Raw genomic sequence first — 24,259 nt, forward strand, 5'->3', positions numbered from 1 at the left:
TGGGCAACATATGTGGAACGCATTGAGGTGCACTGCAAGGCGAATGAAGTGCCAGATGCTAGGAAAGCACTGGTTTTGTTGCATTCCATGGGTGCAAAACCTTATGGCTTATTGCGAAACCTAATAACCCCAGAGAAGCCAGTGCATAAGAATTTCGAAAGCATAGTGGAAATCCTACAGGACCACTGAAACCCCACACCGCTGCTGATAGCAGAAAGATTTAAGTTCCACAAAAGGAACCAGCATAAAGATGAAAGTAATGCTGAGTACTTAATGGAACTGCGCAAGCTATCGAAACACTGCCAGTTTGGATTGGGACTAGCAGATACATTAAGGGACAAGTTTGTGTGTGGGCTTCAAAGTGAAGGAACCCAGAAACGGCTTCTATCAGAAAAGGATCTTACGCTGGACAAGGCTTTCAGCATGGCAGTATCACACGAAGCAGCCGCACGGGGCGCTGCAGAGATACAATGGAGACCGCAAGAATATGGCACCAATGAAATGTCATATGGAGCAGGGAAGTGTTATCGCTGCGGCAGAACAACACACAACCAGAAGGATTGTTGGTTCAAGGGCCAAGTGTGCAGACAGTGTGGAAAAGCAGGATACATAGCAAGAGTCTGCAGGTCAGGGAAGAAAACCAGCAGCAAGAAATCTCCACAGGAGAAGTACAAAAAGGAACATAAGGTGATGGACAGTAGTTCGGACGAACAGAAAAGTGATACAGACTCCGGAAGCAAGGAGCTGGGTTGTCTGAAACTACATAAGGTAATCAAAATGGAGGATCACCAGACTCTCTGGGTCACGCTCAAGATAGACGGAGTCCAAGTGAAAATGGAATTGGACATAGGATCAGCCCTAACAGTCATAAACCAAGGGGACTACAAGCGGCTATTTTCACATATACCCTTGAAAGCTACAGAGATTGTCTTGAAGACGTACACGGGGCAAAAAGTCTACCCCAAAGGAAAAATATGGGCGAATGTGATATACAAAGGCCAGAAAATACCCAAAATGGACCTATATGTATTGCCAGATGGAGGACCACCACTACTAGGACGTGAATGGATCCGGAAGATACAATTAGATTGGCATTCCATACAGGCACTGAAGGTTGAGGCCAAAAAGGATGACGACGTCACACCTGGACGACTGTCAAAAATGCTAACTGACGCACAAGAAGTGTTCCAGGCGGGACTCGAAACACTAAAAGGCATAAAAGCGATGATTAAAATAGAGGAAAATGCAAGCCCAAAGTTTTTTTTAAGGCCAGACCGGTGCCTTATGCGATCCGACCAGCCGTCCAAGCAGAGCTGGAAGGGTTGGAACATTCAGGAGTACTGTCCAAAGTAGACTGGAGTGAGTGGGCTACACCCATCGTTCCTGTAATGAAGAGGTCGTTGAGTAATACGCCTGGGGAACCAAAGAAGGTCCGCATCTGTGGGGATTTTAAGGTGACAGTGAACCCAGTCCTTCACACGGTACAATATCCACTTCCACGGATTGAGGATATTTTCGCCTCGCTATCTGGAGGTAAACGCTTCACCAAAATTGATCTGGCCCAGGCGTACCTGCAAATGGAGGTAGAAGAAGCCTCGAAACAATATCTCACGATCAACACTCAAAGATCTCTACCAATACAACCGGCTGGTGTTCGGGGTAGCATCAGCTCTGGCTGTTTGGCAAAGGGCAATGGATCAAGTCCTGCAAGGGAATCCAGGGACCCAGTGTTATTTGGACGACATCCTGGTCACGGGCGAAAATGACAGTGATCACCTCGCCAACCTGGAGAAGGTACTCACTAGGTTAAAGGAATATGGGCTACGAGCTAATCGCCACAAGTGCGAGTTTTTCCAGAAGCAGATCTCGTATTGTGGCCATGTTATTGATGAAGAGGGGTTACATAAGTCCCCTGAAAAGATTGAGGCAGTAGTCAAGGCTCCAGCACTGGAAAATGTGTCACAACTGAGATCGTTCCTCGGGCTGGTAAACTACTACCATAAGTTCTTACCAAATTTGTCTACAGTATTACACCCACTGAACACCCTACTGCAAACGGGGGTACCATGGAAGTGGAATGACGAATGTAAACGAGCTTTCCAGAAGTGCAAAGAATTGATCACATCAAAAGTGGTGTTGGCCCATTTCAACCCAGCACTACCAATTCGGTTGGCATGTGATGCATCACCCTATGGTAATGGAGCGGTGCTGTCGCACAAATTGCCAGACGGGTTGGAGAGGCCAGTAGCATTTGCGTCTCGGTCACTAACCTCAGCCGAGCGCAACTACGCCCAGATCGACAGGGAGGCCCTCAGCCTAATATGGGGAGTAAAAAAATTCAACCACTATCTGCATGGGCAGAAGTTCACCTTGCTGACTGACCACCAATCACTTGTCTCCATCTTTAATCCAAAGAAGGGCGTGCCGGTGATGACTGCACAATGGCTACAAAGATGGTCCCTTTTTCTAGGGGCGAACCAATATGAAATAGAGTATAAGGGCACGAAACAGCATGGAAATGCTGATGGGCTATCACTCCTGCCACTGCCTACTGTGGAGGAAGCACCAGCAGTGGACCCTATAGAAATATTTTATTCGTCAATAATTAAACGATTGCCAGTAACTAACGCGAATATAGAGAAGGAGACCCGCAATGATCCGACACTGTCTCGGGTATATGATTTGACGGTAAAGGGATGGCCAACACATGGCGACTCACTGTTGCCAGCATTCTCATCCAGAAGAGAACAGCTGTCAGTATGCCAGGGGACAGTGATGTGTGGATCCCGAGTGGTAATTCCACCCAAGTTAAGGGAGAGAGTGCTCAATGAGCTTCACGAAGGCCATCTGGGAGGGGTGAAAATGAAAAGCCTTGCTAGGGCTTATGTGTGGTGGCCGGGGATCGATCAACAAATCGAGGACCTAACAAAGAGCTGCTCAGGATGCCAGAAGTTCCAAAATGCACCACCACATGCCCCTCTACACCCATGGGAGTGGCCCTCCTCTCCATGGCAATGGGTGCATATTGATTTTGCTGGTCCATTCATGGACTCAATGTTCTTAATAGCAGTGGATGCACACTCGAAATGGCCCAAGGTAATAAAAATGTCCTCAACCACTACAGAGAAAACGATTGCAGTCCTACGGACCATATTTGCCAGGAACGGCTTGCCAGAGCAGATTTGCTCTGATAACGGACCACAGTTTGTGTCCGAAGAGTTTCGGAAATTTATGAGAAGGAATGGGGTAAGGCATTACACATCCGCCCCATATCATCCAGCCACAAATGGATTGGCTGAGGGGTTCGTACAAACCTTTAAAAAGGCGATAAGGGCCATGTGCGATGATGAAATTCCACTACAGCATAAGGTGGACAATTTCCTGTTAGCCTACAGAAATGCGACACATGCAGTTACCAACCAGACCCCGGCCATGATGTTCTTTAACCGAAGGTTGAGATCTCGTCTGGATTTGCCCAGACCAAATGTGCGAAGAAATGTTGAGGATAAGCAATTCCAGCACATCAATGAGAAGCCGACAAGGAGCTTCAATGTAGGACAACCAGTCTTGGCCCGCGACTACCGAACAGAGAAATGGCAACCCGGAACGATATGCACACGGCAGGGGCCACTAATGTACACAGTGGATGTCGGGGAGAACATTGTGAGACGCCACGTCGACCAGATCCTAGCGTCACAGGAACGAGCCAACCCCATGTCTCGCGTGCCTGGGGATGAACCCAACATACCGGTAGCATCTACCTCAGAAACAGTAGCAGCGGAAACTGATGAACTAACCGACGAAAGGGGGCCAGAATCACCTCCGCACCAAGAACAAGAACCTCAGGAAAGGTGCTATCCAGAAAGGATCAGGAAGCCGCCCCAAAGACTGAATCTATAAATGGACTATTTCAGTTTAATGTGCATGTTAAAGTGTTAACTGTTATTTGAATGTTATGGGTACTGTTGATCTAAAAGGGGAGGAATTGTGGTGTATGTACCTTTAAGAGAGAACTACTTTTACAGCTCCTGTATACTGTAGTACCAGCAGTGGCCACACCTGTATATAAGCCTTGAGCATGCCTCTGTACTGTTAGTCTTTAGACTACCCTCCTCCAGTAAACACCTGTTGATTGTTAATTTACAGCCTCCGTCTAGTTATTGGAAAACATCATACTTTAAGAATCACAGATTCAACACTCGCCATACTGGGACTCCAGTTTGTTCTTATAGTCTCTTTTTGCTGTTTTGATGGCCTTTCTGAGGTCATACTTGGCCTTCTTGTAGAGTTCGGTGTCCCCTGATTTGAAAGCGGTACACCGTTCTCTTAGTTTGTTGCGGATGTCTGAGTTCATCCATGGTTTGCAGTTGGGAAATGAACGGACAGTCTTGGTAGGAATGCATTCATCCACCAGTCTGTTGATGTATCCAGTGACGTGGCCTGCATATACATCCAGGTCTGGGTTCCTGAAAACACTCCAGTCCGTTATTTCCAGCCCGCCCTGCAGTTGTAGTTCTGTGTCCACTGTCCAACTTCGCACCGTTTTCACTGTTGTGGGTGTGCTCTTTAACTTCTGTTTGTAAACAGGAAGTAGGAGCACGGAGACGTGGTTTGACTTGCCGAAGCCCGGCCGAGCAATGGCACGGTAGGTGTGTTTTATTGTTGTGTAGCAGTGATCTAGAGGTTTTCCGTTTCTCGTCGGACAGGAGATGTGTTGAAAGTATTTTGGCAATACTTTCTTTAGATTACTGTGGTTAAAGTCTTCCGCAATGTTGGGAACTGCCTCGAGATACCGGTTCTGAAGTTTGCTAACCTCACTGTAAAGTTCGCTCAGTGCAGTGTTAGTGTCGGCTCGTGGCTGGATGTAAACTGCTGCCATGAGAATAGCAGAGATTTCCCTCGGTAAATAAAAAGAGCGGCACTTGATTGTTAGTAGTTCCAGATTAGGTGAACAGTGTTGTGAAAGCACCTGGACATCTGTACACCAGTTGTTGTTGATCAGGCAGCAGACACACACGCCTCTGTTCTTCCCCGTTGAATCAGCTGTTCTGTCGACCTGAAACAAAAAGAATCCCTGGGGCTGCACCGCCTCGTCAGGTATCATGGAAGTTGGCCACGACTCTGTTAGGAACATGGCACAGCACTCCCTAATGTCCCACTGTGAGGCGATACGGCAATTCAGCTCTTCAATCTTATTTGCCAGAGATTGAACATTGGCAAGGAGAATGCTGGGCAAGGCTGGTTTCCACCCCCGTCGGCGTGATCTAACTAGCAGGCCTGCCCGCGACCCCCGCCTGCGGGCTCGTCTGCACCTACTCCTCGGGGCCTGATGGTTCTGGTCGAGGGGTGGGCTCCCCTGCCTCTGCTGCTCTCCATTGTCCCTCAGTACCTCCACAGGTAGGTCCTTTGTTAAGTTTCTTGTTGTGATGTCTGTATTTCCATAAAAATCTACTGAAATGTTCCGTAAGTCCAAGAGTGTTTGGCGACTATATATAATAACCACTTTCGCGCTCAGGAAACACATGATAATAAATAAAAAGTACGTAAAATGTACAAGAAAAAGCAGTGGCGAGGCAAACAGACCTCAAAGCGGCGGCAGCATCAGCGGACCCGCGGGAGATGAGACGGCCGAGCAGCGGCGGTGATAAAAGTAGCGGCGAGGCAGATAGGCCCAGAGCAACGGCAGCAGCAGCGGACCCGTGGGAGACGAGGTGGCGGCTGTGAGGCAGGTAGACCCAGAGGCGAGGCAGGGAGGCCCAGAGGTGAGGCAGGGAGGCCCAGAGGCGAGGCAGGTAGGCCCAGAGGCGAGGCAGGTAGGCCCAGAGGCGAAGCAAGTAGACCCCAAAGCGGCGGCAGCAGCAACGGACCCGCGGGAGAGGAGGCGGCCGAGCGGCAACGATGAGGCAGGTAGGCCCAGAGGCGAGGCAGGTAGGCCCAAAAAGCGGCGGCAGCAGCAGCGGACCCGCGAGAGACGAGGCAGATAGGCCCAGAGGCGAGGCAGATAGGCCCCAAAGCGGCGGCAGCAGCAGCGGACCCGCGGGAGATGAGGCGGCTGAGCGGCGAAGGAAAGGCAGGTAGGCCCAGAGGCAAGGCAGGTAGGTAGGCCCCAAAGCGTTGGCAGAGCGGCAGCAGCAGCGAAAAAGGGCGGAAAATTCAAAAATAAACAAAGCTGTGGGAGCTCACAGAGACACGTCTGCTCTCCTCCAGCGCCGTGAACCAAAGCAAAGGCAAAAAGCAAAGGACCCAGTACTGAGCCCTGCGGAACCCCACTGGAAACAGCCAACAAGCAAAGTAGTAGCATGAAGGGTAGACACAGTGGTAAGAAGTAGTTGCAGTTATGATGAAGGAAATTATTCAAAGCTTTTGGTGAATTTTGTTGCGGAAAGTAAAAAATGTTTGACCACATGGACTTCAGAGTTCATTTCAATGTATATCTGCAACTTAGGTTGTACTTCTTTCATGTGCCAATCCACCATACCAGCATTGATGACTCAGAACCATATATCAGGGTGGATGGTTGATGATTCAGGATATGCCCTGCACTCACAACTTATGACTCCAGTAGGTCATCCACAGGAAATGGGAAGTACAAATATGAGACTCATGGAACTAGAAGAATTTAATAGGAGCAGACCACCACCATTTTTAAGTCTCATTTTTGGCACCAGGATAAATATGGTGGAGCCCTGCAGTATAGTCCAACAAGAATCTCCAGAATCATTGTTATTTGTTGTGTTCTGCATAATATCACAATGCAGAAAGGATTAGGCCTTTGTGAAGCTAAAGGAGATGATGATGATGAAGAGGGAGAAGGTCCTCCATCAGGAGGAGGGTGCCCAGGAAGAGGAGGAGCCATCAGCCTGCAGCCAGAGAAAGGAGGCAGCAACTTATGACTGAGAGCATTCAGTAAATAAAAGTTACAAAACCAAATAAAATGTTCCCCCACTTGTACCCCCTACTGTAATGTATATACCTTTAAGGGGAACTATCTTTTACAGCTCATGTATACTGTAGTACCGGCAGTGACCACACCTGTATATAGCACTGAGTAGTAATCTGTACAGATCAGTTCCACTGTGAGCCACGTTGAGTAAACACCTGTTGTACCATTTATCCTGCAGTCTGTGTCTTATTATACACGGACACAACATTGGCGACGAGGCAAGTTCGAACCTACCTGCAACTCTGCATCACCTCCCGGGGATTCGTTCCTGGAGATCAGTGGATTGGAGGTCAAGGCCAGAGACTCGGGCGTCGACCACGGGCAACCGCCCAGTCATCCAGCAGAGACTCGAGAGTTGCGGGGGAAGCTGTCGAGAGCCAGGCTTGGCTTTCCAGTCGAGGCAGAACAGCGAAACGGGCTGGCAACAGGTAGTGCGCAGACCCTTCCCGGAGAGTGGCGGGCTAGAGCCTGACCAAGCGGCACAGCAAAGGGCCGAGCAGCGTCGACGGGGGAGAGAGAGAGAGAGGGCAGAGCGCACAGGGCGCAGCCGGTGTTCAGGGGCCGAGCAGCATCGAAGAGAGGGAGAGAGAGAGAGGGCAGAGCACACTGGGCGCAGCCAGTGTTCAGGGGCCGAGCAGCGTCGGAGAGAGGGAGAGAGAGACGCACAGAAACCCGCGAGGCACCGCCATTGCCACGAGGACCGCCGAGAGCGGCGTTGGCAGCAGCGCAGGAGAAGCGCACAAAACCTACAGGGCGCCGGCATTGCCACGAGAACCGCCGGGAGCGGCGTTGGCAGCAGCGGGGGAGGAAGGAAAGCGCGGAAGACGCCATTTTAAGTCATTGGGAGACGCCATTTTAAACCACACCCAAAATGCCGAAGAGTGGCAGTATCACCGCATTTGACAATGAAGTCGAAGATTGGACTACATATGTCGAACGAATAGAGGTGTACTGCAAGGCAAATGAGGTGTCAGATGACAAGAAAGCGTCGGTATTGTTAAATTTAATGGGTGGAAAGACGTATGGTTTATTACAAAATCTAGTAACCCCAACGAAGCCAATGGAAAAGAGTTTTGAAGACATAGTAACGACACTACAGGTACATTTAAACCCCACACCGCTGCTGATAGCAGAAAGATTCAAGTTTCACAAACGGAACCAGCATAAGGATGAAAGCAATGCTGATTATTTAACAGAACTGCGCAAACTATCGAAACACTGCCAGTTTGGAGCGGGACTGGCAGATACCTTAAGGGACAAGTTTGTGTGTGAGCTTCAAAGTGAAGGAACCCAGAAACGGCTTTTATCTGAAAAGGACCTTACGCTGGAAAAGGTTTTCAGCATTGCGGTATCATATGAAGCAGCAGCACGGGGCGTTGCAGAGATACAACAGAGACCGCAAGAATATGGCACAAACGAAATGTCATATGGAACAGAGAAGTGCTATCGCTGCGGCAGAACAACACACGACCAGAATGATTGCTGGTTCAAAGACAAAGTGTGCAGACAGTGTGGAAAAGTAGGACACATAGCACGAGTCTGCAGGTTGGGAAAGAAAACCAGCAATAAGAAACCTACCAAAGGAAAGTACAAGAAGGTACATAAGATGACGGAGAATAGTTCAGACGAACAAAAGAGTGATAACGACTCCGAAAGCAGGGAACTGAGTTGTCTGAAACTACATAATGTGATCACAACGGACGATCACCGAAACATTTGGGTCACTCTCAAGATAGCAGGAGTCCAGGTAAAGATGGAATTGGACAGAGGATCAGCCCTAACAGTCATAAACTGACGGGACTACGAGCGGCTATTCTCACACATACACTTGAGAGACACAAAAATTATTTTGAAGACGTACACGGAGCAAAAAGTCTACCCCAAAGGAAAAATAAGGGTGACCGTTATATATAATGGTAAGGAAACACCAAAACTAGACTTGTATGTATTACAAGATGGAGGACCACCATTACTGGGACGTGAATGGATCTGGAAAATACAACTGGATTGGCATTCCATACAGGCACTGACTGTGGCTGACAAAAAGGATGACGACGTCACACCTGGGCAACTGTCAAAGATCCTAACTGACGCGAAAGAAGTGTTCCAGCAAGGACTCGGAACACTAAAAGGCATGACAGCGACGATTAAAATTGAAGAAAACGCAAGCCCAAAATTTTTTAAGGCCAGACCGGTACCTTATGCGATCCGCCCAGCCGTCGAAGCAGAGCTGGAGAGTCTGGAACGTTCAGGTGTACTGTCCAAGGTAGACTGGAGTGAGTGGGCTACACCCATCGTCCCTGTGATGAAAAAGTCATTGAGCAGCACGCCTGGGGAACCAAGGAAGGTTCGCATCTGTGGGTACTTTAAGGTAACAGTGAACCCGGTCCTTCACACCGTACAATATCCACTTCCGCGGATTGAAGATATTTTCGCCTCGCTATCTGGAGGGAAACGCTTCACTAAGATTGATCTGGCCCAGACGTATCTGCAAATGGAGGTAGGAGAAGCATCAAAAAACTACCTCACAATCAACACCCATAATGGTCTCTACCAATACAATCGGCTGGTATTCGGGGTAGCATCAGCTCCGGCTATTTGGCAGAGGGCAATGGAACAAGTCCTGCAAGGGATCCCAGGGACCCAGTGTTATTTGGACGACATCCTGGTCACGGGCGAAAATGACAGTGATCACCTTGCCAACCTGGAGCAGGTGCTCACTAGATTGCAGGAATATGGGCTCTGAGCTAACCGCCCCAAATGCGAGTTTTTTGGAAAACAGATCTCGTATTGTGGCCACGTTATCGATAAAGAGGGGTTACATAAGTCCCCAGAGAAGATTGAGGCAGTAGTCAAGGCTCCAGCACCGGAAATGTGTCACAACTGAGGTCGTTCCTCGGGCTGGTAAACTACTACCATAAGTTCATGCCAAATTTGTCTACAATACTACACCCACTGAACACCCTATTGCAAACTGGGGTGCCATGGAAGTGGAGTGACGAACGTAGACGAGCTTTCCAAAAGAGCAAAACACTAATCACATCGAAAGAGGTATTGGCCCATTACAACCCAGCATTACCAATTCGGTTGGCATGTGATGCGTCACCCTACGGCATTGGAGCAGTGCTGTCGCACAAATTCTCGGACGGCTCAGAGGCCAATAGCCTTTGCGTCACGATCACTAACCTCAGCCGAGCGTAACTACGCCCAGATTGACAGGGAGGCCCTCAGCCTAGTGTGGGGAGTGAAAAAGTTCAATCACTATCTGCACGGGCAGAAATTCACCTTGCTGACGGATCACCAGCCTCTTGTCTCCATTTTTAATCCGAAGAAGGGCGTTCCGGTGATGACTGCGCAACGACTACAAAGATGGTCACTTTTTCTAGGGGCACACCACTATGAGATTGAATATAAGGGCACGAAACAGCATGGAAATGCTGATGGGCTATCACGCCTGCCACTGCCTACTGCGGAGGAAGCACCAGCAGTGGATCCTGTCAAAATATTCCATTCGACTATAGTTGAATACCTACCGGTAACTAACGCTTGTATCGAAAAGGAAACCCGAAATGACCCGACACTGTCTCGGGTATATGATTTGACAGTGAAGGGATGGCCAGCACATGGCGACTCACTGTTGCCAGCATTCTCGACAAGGAGAGAACAGCTGTCACTGTGCCGGGGGACCTTGATGTGTTGATCCCGAGTGGTAACTCCACCCAAGTTAAGGGATAGAGTGCTCAATGAGCTTCATGAGGGTCATCTGGGAGGGGTAAAAATGAAAAGCCTAGCCAGGGCTTATGTATGGTGGCCGGGAATTGTTAAACAAATCGAGGACCTGACCAAGAGCTGCTCAGGATGCCACAAAGTCCAAAATGCACCACCACAGGCCTCTCTACACCCATGGGAGTGGCCCTCATCTCCATGGCAACGGGTGCATATTGATTTTGCTGGTCCATTCATGGACTCAATGTTTTTAATAGCCGGGGATGCGCACTCGAAATGGCCTGAGGTGATCAAAATGTCCTCCACCACCACGGAGAAAACTATTGCAGTCCTACGGACCATTTTTGCCAGGAATGGCTTGCCAGAACAGATTTGCTCCGACAACGGACCACAGTTTGTGTCCGAAGAGTTCCGGAGGTTCTCGAAAAAGAATGGGGTAAGGCATGACACATCCGCCCCGTATCATCCAGCCACAAATGGATTGGCTGAGAGGTTCGTACAAACCTTTAAGAAGGCAATAAAAGCTATGTACAATGACAACATTCCGCTGCAGCACAAGGTGGACAATTTCCTGTTTGCCTACCGGAATGTGACACATGCAGTCACCAACCAGGCCCCAGCCATGATGTTCTTTAACCGAAGGTTAAGATCTCGCCTGGATTTGCTCAGACCAAACGTACGAAGAGATGTTGAGAGTAAACAATTCCAGCACATCCATGAGAAGCCAACAAGGAGCTTCAATGTAGGGCAACCAGTCTTGGCCCGCGACTACCGAACAGAAAAATGGCAGCCAGGAACGATATGCACACGGCAGGGCCCACTAATGTACACAGTGGATGTTGGGGAGAGCATCGTGAGACGCCATGCTGACCAGATCCTAGAGTCACAGGAACAAGTCAACCCCATGCCTCGCCCATACGTACCTGGTGATGAACCCGACGTACAGGTCGCATCTACCCCAGAAACAGTAGCATCGAAAGCTGATGAACCAACCGACGACAGGGGGCCAGAATCGCCTCCGCACCAAGAGCAAGACACTCGGGAAAGGCGCTATCCAGAAAGGATCAGGAAGCCTCCCCAAAGAATGAATAGATAAATAGACTATTTTCAGCTAATGTTGCATGTTAAAAGTGTTAATTGTAATTAGTTTGATATTTAATTGTTAAATGTGTGTTATGGTACTGTTAATCTAAAAGGGGAGGAATTGTAATGTACATACCTTTAAGGGGAAATATCTTTTACAGCTCATGTATACTGTAGTACCGGCAGTGACCACACCTGTATATAGCACTGAGTAGTCATCTGTACAGATCATTTCCACTGTGAGCCACGTTGAGTAAACACCTGTTGTACCGTTTCTCCTGCAGTCTGTGTCTTATTATACACGGACACATCACCTACCCTAACTGCCTGATAAAGAACTGCATTCTGTATATTACCTCCGTAATACAGAAGTCGCGCTCTCATGTCATCAGCCAACCTAAGTTGTAGATATACATTGAAATGAACTCTGAAGTCCATGTGGTCAAACATTTTTTACTTTCCACAACAAAATTCACCAAAAGCTTTGAATAATTTCCTTCATCATAACTGCAACTACTTCTTACCACTATGTCTACCCTTCATGCTACTACTTTGCTTGTTCTAACTCATAATCTACTACTTCTATGAGATGCACCTTGAGTTATGAAAGGTTGTGAGGTTGAAGGCTGGGAAGATTCTTCTGGAGTCTTCAAGGACTGAGGTAACTCTTGTCCAAGCGAAGCTGCTGCCCTCAGGTCACCCAATTCCGGTTACCATTCTCTTGTATTGTCAAGGGGAGCTAGGTCCAGATCTGGAGCTAACCATTGCAAGGGGCCTTAAAGAAATGGGAACACTGTCACTATTATGAGAGACAGCAACATCTATTACAGCTCCTCGCAGCCCATTGGTGCAGGGCACAGGCTCAGATATGCTACTGGTCAGTATCAATGATCAAAAAGCTTTATATATCAATGACAACATGTAGAAATACTGGAAATTACATACAATTTTGGAAAACAAGAAAAAGTTATAAAGTAAAGATGCATTGTAGTTAAAATAAAATAAATGTCAGATACTAACCTTCATCATCATCACTTTATAGGCATAAAAGTTTCTGCCTTTCCCCTTCCCCAGAGCTCCTTCAAATTTCTCTATAAATGCCTGAGATTCCCTGATAAATGGAATTTAAAACTGATTTAATAAGAGAGCAGCTGCTGAAAAATCATTTTACACGTTCAGGAGGGTAGGATTATTCAGCCCTGAAATTCCACAGAGGTCCTCCTGACCTCCCACCATAACCCTGGCGGGAGACCCGGGGAACGGCGGTAAAATTCCTTCATGTCTGTTATATTCACAAAACATTATAAGCAAGAGTTCCACTGCCTAGATGAACTGAGTTAATTGTTTTCAGTCTCTCAGTCAGCTCACTCAAGCAGAAACCCAGAGGAAGAAAAGATTGTCTGAATTAATGTTCTTTGGCTTTGCAATGGTGGCATAGTGGTTAGCACTGTTGCCTCACAGCGCCAGGGACCCGGGTTCGAATCCGGCCTCGGGCGACTGTCTGTGTGGAGTTTGCACATTCTCCCCGTGTTTGCGTGGGTTTCCTCCGGGTGCTCCGGTTTCCTCCCACAGTCCAAAGATGTGCGGGTTAGATTGATTGGCTATGATAAATTGACCCTTAGTGTTAGGGGGATTAAATATGTGGGGTTACGGGGATAGGGTGGGATATGTGTCGGTGCAGGCTCGATGGGCCGAAATGGCCTCTATCTGCACTGTGGGGTTTCTGTGATTCTGTGATTCTGTGAATAAGGATAAGTTAAAAATTGACTTGCCTCCACACAAGGTTATAGGAAGTACTCAATAAAAATTAATTTAGTACAAAATATAAATGGTGACACCTGCAAGCATCAGTTTTTTCTTCACACCATCATTCATGTACCCTCAATACTGAACATTCCTTTTTAACTTTGTTCTTGATTAACTCAGAAATACCTTGAATACAGCTGAACTTGTCCTCAAACTTTTATGCCAAACCATCAACTGGATTTGGTCAGATGCCACATAAGAAGCCCAAATGTAGATGACTACTTTGTCTCACAATTAACTGCACGCTAACTAGTCTTATCCAGAAATAAACCTAGCTCGGAGACTTGGAATTAACCTCCAAAAGGCTCAGTTGAAGATGGCTGATCCAGCGGGACCAATTCTGGTCACGGATGTGAACCTTCAGCTGGACACACTCTGGTTCTTAAGACAAGAATAGTTCTACTATCAGCTAAAGACTGACTGGGCATACAAACAGGCAAATTCAATCCCTTGGAAAAAAAATCCCTTGACTGATCTTTACACCATGAATGTGTCCTAATGCCTTTTCTAACCAAATGAATCACTGGACTGTTAACCATTGTAATTTTCAGCAGTGTGAGGTTTTTTTTGCAAATTACAATCACGTTTAAGTCATATTGTACAAATATTAGCATACAAAAGATTAACATGTTTGTCCACTATTTTAATTAATGCATTAATCTGCAAATAATGGGTTAATCCCTCTGTTAAAATAAAATAATGGACAAAGTAATTTTACACAAACACATTAAACATTTGTACCCTAATAGTCACAAAGGGTAATTTCAAGATTCATTTCTTGAAAAATATGTGTTAATGCTATAGCAGGTACAGGATGCAATGGCCTGGCTAAATAGTGTCTTGAACTGTGATTCAGAATCTTAAGGAGAGATCATGTTGATAGAACTGATTTTGTTTTGTACTATATTTTTTAATGAATACAGATTGTTTAAAATTGTTGAATATCAAATTATTTAAAAGGTGATTTTAACTATGGCATGTAGAATATTTAAGTGAAGAAGAGGACTGAAATATTATGCAGAAATTGCAAATCAATTACTTTAATTTAGTAAGCTTCCTTTTCATACGCCAGGCTTTGGTCCTTATGATTGCCATTAGCTTCTTCTTTTCTTCCACTTCTTCCAAAACCTTGGCAAGTTCTCCCTCTGACAAAGAATCTTCACTCTCTGATAAATCTGATGATGAGCTGCCAAGGAAAAAGTATAACAGTTGTAAGCAACTCATGCCTTGGATGCAGCTCAGGGCAATTATGAGGGTAGATTTTCATCTTTGCTGCCTGGGTGTTAAGCATCGCAGAATGCAGAAAGGAAATTCTGGCTGGGAGGATTGCATCCTCCTTAGAGAACCCACCAAATCTTCCTTCCATTCATTTCAACAAGTCAAAACTTATAGGAAACCTTGCCTACTGCTGACACATACTCATATAATCTGACTAAAGGTTTGATTAGATGGGTGTACAAATTTGACATAATATTAGCTGAAAAGAATGTGCACAGGTTTTATATACATTAATGTCTAAATAATATTACATAAAGTTTTATTTAATAATAAATTAAATATTTCATTATGGGTTAGGGATACAATGCTTATCATTATTAACACAGGGAATCATCCAGCTTTCTAGCATCAGGCAGGACTGAGTAATTTTGCCACTGAGAAGTTTTGCACAAAACACAAATAGCAATACAGAAGAGATCTGTGAAAAGCGAAGAGTAATATTTATGCTACTGTTGTACTGCTAGAAGCAGCCCTGACTCAGACAGTGGCAGTATAATATAATTGGCATGGTAGCATAGTGGTTATGATCCAGCAGGCCTGGACTAATGATCTCGAGACATGAGTTCAAATCCCACCACAGCAGCTGGGGAATTTCAATTCAGTTAAATAAATCTGGAATAAAAAGCTAATATAACTAAAAACTGGCCATGTATCTCATTGCTGTTTGTGGGACATTGCTGTGTGTGAATTGACTACTGCATTTCCCACATTACAACAGTGACTACACTTCAAAAGTACTTCATTGGCTGTAAAGCGCTTTGGCACATCCTGAGGTCATGAAAGGTGCTATATAAATGCAAGTCTTTTCCTTTCCTTAAAACACTAAGCACCCTAAGGTAAAACCATTTAAGTAACATTTTTTCCCTGTGCTGCTCACTGATTTTTCCCCACTCACATTGCACCGGGCAGTTATGCTCTTGTGGTCTATCTGGGATCAGATACTTTGGAATATTGCTCAATTCAAGTGAACAATGTGCGCCGCAAACAAGTAAGATCCTTTCATTGAGTAAAAAGATACTGCATATGCTGAAATAAAAATAGAAAATGATGGAAACTCACAGTAACTCTGTCAGCATTTGAAAAGATAAAATAGTCTAATGTTTTAGGTCAAGATCCTTAATTAGATCACAAAGTGTTAATGAAAAGCTGACCCCCAAAACACCAGTTACTGACAGATCTGGAGTATATTGCCAACAGTTTCTACTTTTATTTAATATTCTTTAAAAGTGTACTCCTTCCTTTGATTATTGTGATGAGTACAAATCACCTTCAGCCCCCTAAGGGTGCCTCTCCCTAAAAAAAATCTCTTTGGAACCAACTTAAGATGTGGACTGGTAGCAAGAGAATCAGGGGATCTGTTTTTTTGCAGTCTCTGATGTTGGAAATCTCCTGGGCTTTGCTCATTGATTGAATCTTTATAACCACAATCATGCATTTAATTCAAAGCTCAAAATGTGACAGCTGGTTCTCCTCCTTCCCTCTTCTTTCCCCATTTCCTTATCCAAAGGTAGAATATACTACCTTCCTAGTTTATTTTCTTTCAATTAAATGCTCACCATGTTCCATGCATTATGTGATGGGACATTTCAAAGTACCAGTGCCCTTCTATAAATATAATAGAGCAAAACTAGATACAGCCCTATGGCTTATCAAATACATTACATGCAGCTAGCATTTACCACTTTGTCTGACCTTCAAGTGCTTATTTTACACTAGAATAATTTCATATCTACTGTAATACATGGTCAATGTCCACGCACAGTAAACAGCAACCAAATACCTGGAGGATTTGCCTTTCTTCTTCTTGTCCTTTCCATTGCCCTTTTCACCGTTCTTGTCGTCTTTTTTGTTTGCTTTTTTCTTCTTTTTATTATCTTCATCCTTCTGTTTTTTGTTTGCATTGTTTCTATTATTTCTATTATTATTGCGTGCTGGGTTCTTTCTTGGTTTCTTATTTTCTCCCTCTAGTTCACTGTCATCATCACTTTCCTCTACTTTACTATTCTTTTTGTTTCTTGTTTTCATCCTTGAATTTTTAGGTGCTTCTTCTTTGCTTTCTTCTTCTTCTTCTTCTTCTTCTTCTTCTTCACTTTCATCATCCTTATTAATCTTGTTGTTCTTTTTTGTCCCATTCTGAACCGGAGGTCTCCTCCTGTTGTTCCTTTGTTTGGGTTTGGTATCTTCTTCTGAACCATCCTCATCATCCTTAGACGCTTTAGATGGTTTTCTACTATTTTGTTGCTTTCCTTTCTTCTCTGGTTGCTTCACATCCTCTTCTTCCTCTGCATTGACAGAAAAATTACATTAAAACCAGCAACATTCAGAAACTCCTCTGATGACTCAATTTTCAGAGCAGCTGAGCCATATAGACCCGAAAGTCCCAAGTTTGTTTCCTATCTGTGCTAAGATAACTGATTTCAGTCAGGGTGGCAGGATGGATGTTACAATTGGCCTCAATTCCCCTGGGATAGAGAACAGAAAAACAACCAGGGTTCCCTCTTCTGATTGCAATCCAGTGTTACCTGCTGGAACTTGCGAGCGTGTAGGTCTCAGGTGAAGGCAGGATCAGGCTTCACCGTCATGTGCCCCATAGTGAAACAGCTCAGTGTCTAGACTTACTGATGGTGTAAAGCTCTTTGGGCAAGATGCCCAACACTCACAGAACGAAACCCCAGCAGGCGTCAACATTTTCAGGAGAGGAAGAGGTCATAAAAGGGGAGAATAATTGTCAAAAAAATCAAAATAAACAGTTATTGTAAAGATTCAGTGTATTTGTTGCAGAATACAAGTTGCACCTCAATGTTAAAGTATACAAAAAGTCATAATACAGCAGATTTTACCGTAACTATAGTGTAAAAGAAAATTCAAAAACTTATTTTATGATTCACAGCCAAAGCATCAGTCTTAAATTTCAGGTGAATGTGATGGATTTGAATACGCATCTTTAGCTCATTTATTCTGGGTGCTAATTTTGGACTGTCAAGTGTAAAGGACTTTAGACAGTTTTCTAGCTGAAGCAACATATATTTATCACCAGACGTATTATATTCATTGCAACAAAGAAATAATTTTCATAACTTCAGAGCATTCCAAAGCACTTCAAAGCCAATAAAGTACTTTTGAAGTGTAGTCATTGTTGCAATGTAGAGAAATGTGGCAGTGAATTTGTGCATGAGTTAAATGACCAAATAATCTGTTTTAGTGGTGTTGGTTGAAGGATAAATGTTGGCTAGGACACTGGGAGAACTCCCCTTCCCTTCTTCAAATAGTGTCACAGGAGGGCAGATTTGACCTCAGTTTAATGTCTCATCCAAAAGACAGCAACTCCAACAGTACTGAAGTCTCTGGACTGGAACTTGAAGCCACAACCTTCTGATTGAGCCAAGGCTGACACCTTATTGCTTACTGCTTACAGGATTCTCTGTTTCAATGTTTGAACGAAGATGTGTTTCAGAATGCTATTGTTAATTATAATTATTTGAACTGTTTAGTTTTTAGAAGGCCTATTGTTGGTGAGCTCTATTATTAAACAGTCCAACAACAATTTTTAAAAGAAGTAATTATGTTTGTCTTACCATCATCATCATCTTCTTCATCTGTCTCAGTCATTTCATCACCATCTATCTGAATGCCAACTGCAAATGAGAATTTGATTATGCACTGAGATGCTTTTTGAAACATAGAAACGTAGAAACATAGAAGATAGGAGCAGGAGTAGGCCATTCGGCCCCTCAAGCCTGCTCCGCCATTCAATGCGATCATGGCTGATCATCCAAATTCAGTACCCTGTTCCTGCCTTCTCTCCATATCCCTTGATCCCTTTAGCCTTAAGAAATATATCCAACTCCTTCTTGAATATATTTAATGAATTGGCCTCTACTGCCTTCTGTGGTAGAGAATTCCACAGGTTCACCACTCTCTGGGTGAAGAAATTCCTCCTCGTCTCTGTCCTAAAAGGCTTACCCCTTATCCTTAGACTGTGACCCCTGGTTCTGGACTCCCCGACCATTGGGAACATCCTTCCAGCATCTAGTCTGTCTAGTCCTGTTAGAATTTTATAAGTTTCGATGAGATCCCCTCGCATTCTTCTAAACTCCAGTGAGTACAAGCCCAATCGACCCAATCTCTCCTCATACATCATTCCTACCATCCCAGGTATCAGCCTGGTGAATCTTCGCTGCACTCCTTCCATGACAAGAACATCCTTCCTCAGATAAGGCGACCAAAACTGCACACAATACTCAAGATGTGGCCTCACCAAGGCCCTGTACAACTGCAGCAAGACATCCTTGTTCCTGTACTCAAACCCTCTCGCTACGAAGGCCAACATACCATTTGCCTTCTTAACCGCCTGCTGCACCTGCTTGCTTACTTTCAGCGACTGGTGCACACGGATGCCCAGGTCTCGTTGCACTTCCCCTTCTCCCAATCTATTGCCATTCTGATAATCTGCCTTCCTGTTTTTGACACCAAAGTGGATAACCTTACATTTATCCACGTTATATTGCATCTGTCATGCTTCTGCCCAATCACCCAACCTGTCCAAATAATACTGGAGTTTCTCGGCTTTTCTGATTTATTGATTTATTGCTTTGGTCAGTATGCAAAACCATATAGTAACTAGAATGTTGCATTATTCTTAGCAAAAAAGAACAGGGTTTTGGTGAAACCACACCTGCAGGAGTATGCACAGTTTTGGTCTCCTTATCTGAGAAAGGACATACATGCCTTAGAGACGGTGCAACGAAGGTTCACTAGAGGGGGCACTTCACGAAGGGCACTTGGAGAGGTTTAAGCTAATTAAGGAGAGTCAAAATGGATTTGTAAAAGGCAGATCGTGTTTGACTAATCCAATTGAATTTTTTGATTAAGTAACAGGGAGGATCAATAAAGGAAATGCAATGGATGTCGTCTACATGGATTTTAGGACGGCGTTTGACAAAGTACCACATAGAAGGTAGGTTAACAAAATTGAGGCTCATGGAATAGGTGGCTCAGTGGCAGCTTGGATAAGGAATTGGCTTAAGGACAGAAAATAGCGAGTTGTGGTAAATGGCCATTTTTCAGACTGGAGGATGGTAGACAGTGGTGCTTCCCAAGGGTCAGTGCTGGGGCCACTGCTTTTTTTGACACATATATATGACCTGGATATTGGAATACAAAGTAGAATTCCTAAATTTGCCGATGACACCAAGCTTGGGGGTGTGGTAAACAGTGAGGATGATACCGATCGACTGCACATAGAAAGGCTAGCAGAATGGGCAGACAAGTGGCAGATGGAATTTAATACAGAAAAGTGTGAGGTGATGCATTTTGGCAGAAGGAACAGGGAGAGGCAATATACACTTAATGGCACAGTTTTCAAGAGTGTGCAGGGACAGACGGACCTGGGAGTTAATGTGCATAGGTCCCTGAAGGTGGCAGGACATATTGAGAGAGTGGGTAGCAAAGCATATGGGATCTTGTGTTTCATAAATAGAGGTATTGAGTACAAAAGTAGAGAAGTTATGCTGAACCTTTATAAAGCGCTGGTTAGGCCACAGCTGGAGTATTGTGTCCAGTTCTGGTCACCAAACTTTAGGAAGAATGTGAAGGCCCTTGAGAGGGTGCAGAGGAGATTTACCAGTACGTTTCCAGGGATGGGGGATCTTAGCTACAAGGACAGGTTGGTGAAGCTGGATTTGTTTTCATTAGAGCAAAGAAGGTGATTTGATAGAGGGGTACAAGATTATGACGGGTTTGGATAGGCTAGACGGGGAATGGCTGTTCCCACTAGTTGATGGTACAAGGACTAGGGGATGCAGATTTAAGGTTTTGGGCAAGAGATACAGGGGAGATGTGAGGAAAAACTTTTTTACGCAGCGAGTGGTGAGGACCTGGAACTCGCTGCCGACGGAAGTGGTGGAAGCGGAGACCTCAATGTTTTCAAGAGGAGACTGGATAGGCACTTGCGGGAAATAAACTTGCAGGGCTACGGGGATAGAGCGGGGTGAGAGTCAGTCAAGTGAGCTCTCAGAGTTCTTGGACAAGACACAAATAGGCAGCAGCCAGTAGTTTTGAGCATAGATTAGATTTATTAAGCTTACAGCGTAATCAATACTTAACATTAGGCGATAGTCAAAATGAATAGCTTGCAGCCCTTGGTCTCTGGAGCCCTTTGGACACAGGCAACGTCATCGTAAGTCTGTTCCTTTTCTTTGCAGCAAATCTCTATGTAAAGTTGGTTTTTGAGTATCAAGGTTTTAACCCATTTCTTATCAAAAGTTGGTTTGGCCAGTTTCCATTATGGGGCCAGAACTTCGGGTCCCCACGGGTGAGTATGCGCTGGGTACTCACATGTAGGCCCAACAAAAGTGCTGGTTTCGTGCATGCACTGCGCCTGCGCAAGAAACTGGAACTTCCGTTCCCTTAAAAGGAAGGGGTTTACAGGTCGAACGCGTGCGCCGGAGAGGCAGCGCGTACGCCTGGAACTTCTGTTTTTTTTGCAGGTTGTTCCGGGAGGCTAAGTCTCCAGCGACTGCTTTTTAAAAGCGTAGCTGCAAGGCCTGCCTTTAACAAGGTAAATGGTGAATTAAGTAAAATAAAAATATTTTTTCCACAGGTTTATTATTTTTAAATACTTTAAAGAAAGGTAAGTTTATTTTTAGCCCCGTTAGAAACTGTAATTAATTTTTTCAAAATTTAAATTATTGTTTAAAATAGTTATTTTATGTAATTTATAGTTATTTTAAAAATGTGATGTTTTTTAAATTTATTTGAAGTTTTAGTTATATTTTAGGGCTGAATTGTATTCATAGATTTGACAGGTCTTCCTGCCAAATCTATGAATACAGATTCCCTGCTACCATTGGCTCTCCATGGCCCACGTGATCCCAGGGGACGCTTCCAACTAACTGCGCCCCTGGGATACGCAAGCACTGCACGCCGGCAGTTGGAGCAGGCTCAGGATCGGAATCCCACACGGGCCCACAGCACAACGGCCGGCGCGCTAGGTAAGTGCAGGTCGGAGGCTTGCAGCAGCGGGAAGCCTCCAACCCAAATTTCTGGGCCATGGTCTTTAACAAAATCACCTTCTTTAATCGGTTCTAATGGTCAAAATACCATTGTCACTCAGGTTAAGGTTAGTAACCTGGCCACTCCTTTTCCAGTACATTTCCACAACCCTATCTTGCAGTCTTGTTTATAGTATTTCACCCCATTGGAATTTACCATATCTCTTTCATTTCATAGCCTCCCTGGTACAAGGCCTTTATACCAAAGGCCCATATCAGCGCTGTTTTACTTGTCTTGAGGTATCCAGACTATCTCACTTTAATCTACTAAGTAAATACGTTAACATCCATGATCTCTCTCATTTTATGTCCTTATACTAATTATCCTTTAAATATTGTTGCAATTAGTTTTGTTAAGCGAATTCTAAGTTCTAGTTAGCATCATAATGGCCCCGATTTTCGGCTTGTGTGGGAAATGGTCGGGTTTCCCCGAATGTGGGGTTTCTGACACACATAAAAAAGTGTCAGCCAGCTCCCCGCAATTTTCCCTCAAGTGGCCAATTAATTCCCAGCATGTGGGAAGCCTTGCTAATTGTCCAATTCGAGTCAGAAATCCCCACAGTATGATGTCATCATTCATGGTGCTTTCAAGGTCCACAGCAAGCACTGCATCCTCTGAAGGCTTCCAAACGAACCATACAGGATGGCAGAGGAGCCTGCAGCAGCTGTGGCCAGTGCCACACCCCGAGCTGCCTTCAAATTCGACGAGGCTTCACTGCAGGCATTATTGGATGGGGTTAGGGCCCACAGAGAGGTCCTCTTCCCTAGGCCAGAGAGGAAGAGGCCTCCCACTGAGACCAATGCTGCATGGATGCAGGTGTCAGCAGATGCCAACTCGCTGGGAGCCACCAGAAGAACCTTGGCATTACATCTCTAACTCCTTCCTTTACTCCCCCACAGTACCATCCAGAGCCCCCGTCCTCACTGTGGAGGAGGAAGAGGCTGTGCAGCCAGACTCCTCAGAGGAAGCTCCAACCTCTGAGGGCGCAGCATCAGCAGAAGTAAGCGCACCCAGCACCAGCGCAGACTCTCACACCTCGGGGGGACCTTCGGGACATAGAGTAGTGTTGTCACCTGGTGCTTCACAGCTCACAAGTGAGCCTCAGCAGATTCTGGAGACAGGGACAGCAGTGGAGAGTCCTCGTCAGAGGGCGCAGGACTCTGCCAGCTCAGCTCAGCTGCACTGCATGTCGACCCTCTGCCTCTGGGTTCATCCGCAAGAGAAGAGGTGATGGATCTCCATCAGATGCAGGAGTCTCTGGCAGGTTTTGTCTCCAGGGTCGCTGCGAGTGTGGAGCGAATGGAGGAGTCCATAGCGACCATGAGCAGAGCGTTTGTGGAGTCATTGGTGCATGAACGCATCACCATGGAAAGGAAAGGTTGGCAACCTCCATGGAGGAGATAACTCGCCAGGGTACGGAAAACATGGTGAGTACTCATAAGAGGATGACATCTCTTGAGGAGCGTTGGCCATCTGTTGAACAGAGAAACCAGATCTTCATGGAAGTCCTTCTGAGTAGGACTGCCAGTGCAGAAACGGGTCCCCATGGCCCCCTAAAGCGCAGCAAGGTGCTCTCAAGCCACTTCCAAGCGCTGGCCCCTTCTGGTCTGTGCAGCTTCAGGTGAGTGAGCAGCAGCCTGCTGCTCCTGTTGCTGATCCTGCTGTCCCTGGTTCTGCTGCTGCCGCCTCTGCTGCTGGAGATCCTCTAATGGCAAGAAGGGAAGGAAAAAATGGCGTCCCATGCTTCTCGTAGATGCCTCCGCTGAGGAAGCACTGAGTGAGGGTGGTGAGAGGGGCTTCCCAGGAGATCACATTGGAGAAGTGTGTGAGTCTCCAACCTTCCACAGCTGTGCCCAAGCCTTGAAGAAGTAGCCCCAAACCTGCAACAACAAGGTCCTTCAACATACAAGTGCTGTCCCTTTAAATCGCAGCTTCTCCGAGTGACCTGCAACTGACAGCAATCAAGCCGGCAAGCTTCACGCCAGGTCTCATCAGTGGGGTTCCCTGCAGGCGTGTTTGATGTGGGGAAAGCCCCAAAGTCGCAACGGCCCCGGAAAATCTACTTCAACAAGGTAATTATTGGTCATTAGTGTGCCGACGACCAGTCCCGCCAGCGGCGGCCGGGACTGAAGCGGGTCAGGGAGAAACGGCGGTCCGAAAGTCGGACGGGGCGGGGAATCAGGCGGGGGTGGGGGGGGGGTCCCAACCCACTTTTTCCGCGATTCTCGGCCCCCGGCCGTATGAAAGGCCGCCCGACGGCTGCCAGAAAATTGACCCCAATATGTTATGTAATGATTTGACCTTCACTAGCAGCCTGTGACTGTTTGTTATCAAAGTTTAGTCAAAACTGCTTTTGACTGACCTCGCAGC

The 24,259-nt window shown here is 45.8% G+C and overlaps 1 protein-coding gene across 1 annotated transcript in view; it reads right to left on the bottom strand.

The window, feature by feature from the left end:
• Window positions 1-24,259, bottom strand: part of LOC147124389 (transmembrane channel-like protein 2-B) — a 180,794-nt gene that overhangs the window by 116,938 nt on the left and 39,597 nt on the right. The window contains exons 2-5 of the mRNA XM_085963421.1: window positions 18,412-18,471; window positions 16,617-17,118; window positions 14,598-14,744; window positions 12,773-12,863 (exon numbers count right to left, since the gene is read on the bottom strand). Coding sequence (XP_085819547.1) covers window positions 12,773-12,863; window positions 14,598-14,744; window positions 16,617-17,118; window positions 18,412-18,471 — 800 coding nt within the window. The remainder of the gene's footprint in view (window positions 1-12,772; window positions 12,864-14,597; window positions 14,745-16,616; window positions 17,119-18,411; window positions 18,472-24,259) is intronic.

This window comes from Somniosus microcephalus, chromosome 1, assembly GCF_052327205.1.
Source record: "Somniosus microcephalus isolate GS21.2 chromosome 1, FLI_Smic_1.0, whole genome shotgun sequence".
NCBI lineage: Eukaryota > Metazoa > Chordata > Chondrichthyes > Squaliformes > Somniosidae > Somniosus > Somniosus microcephalus.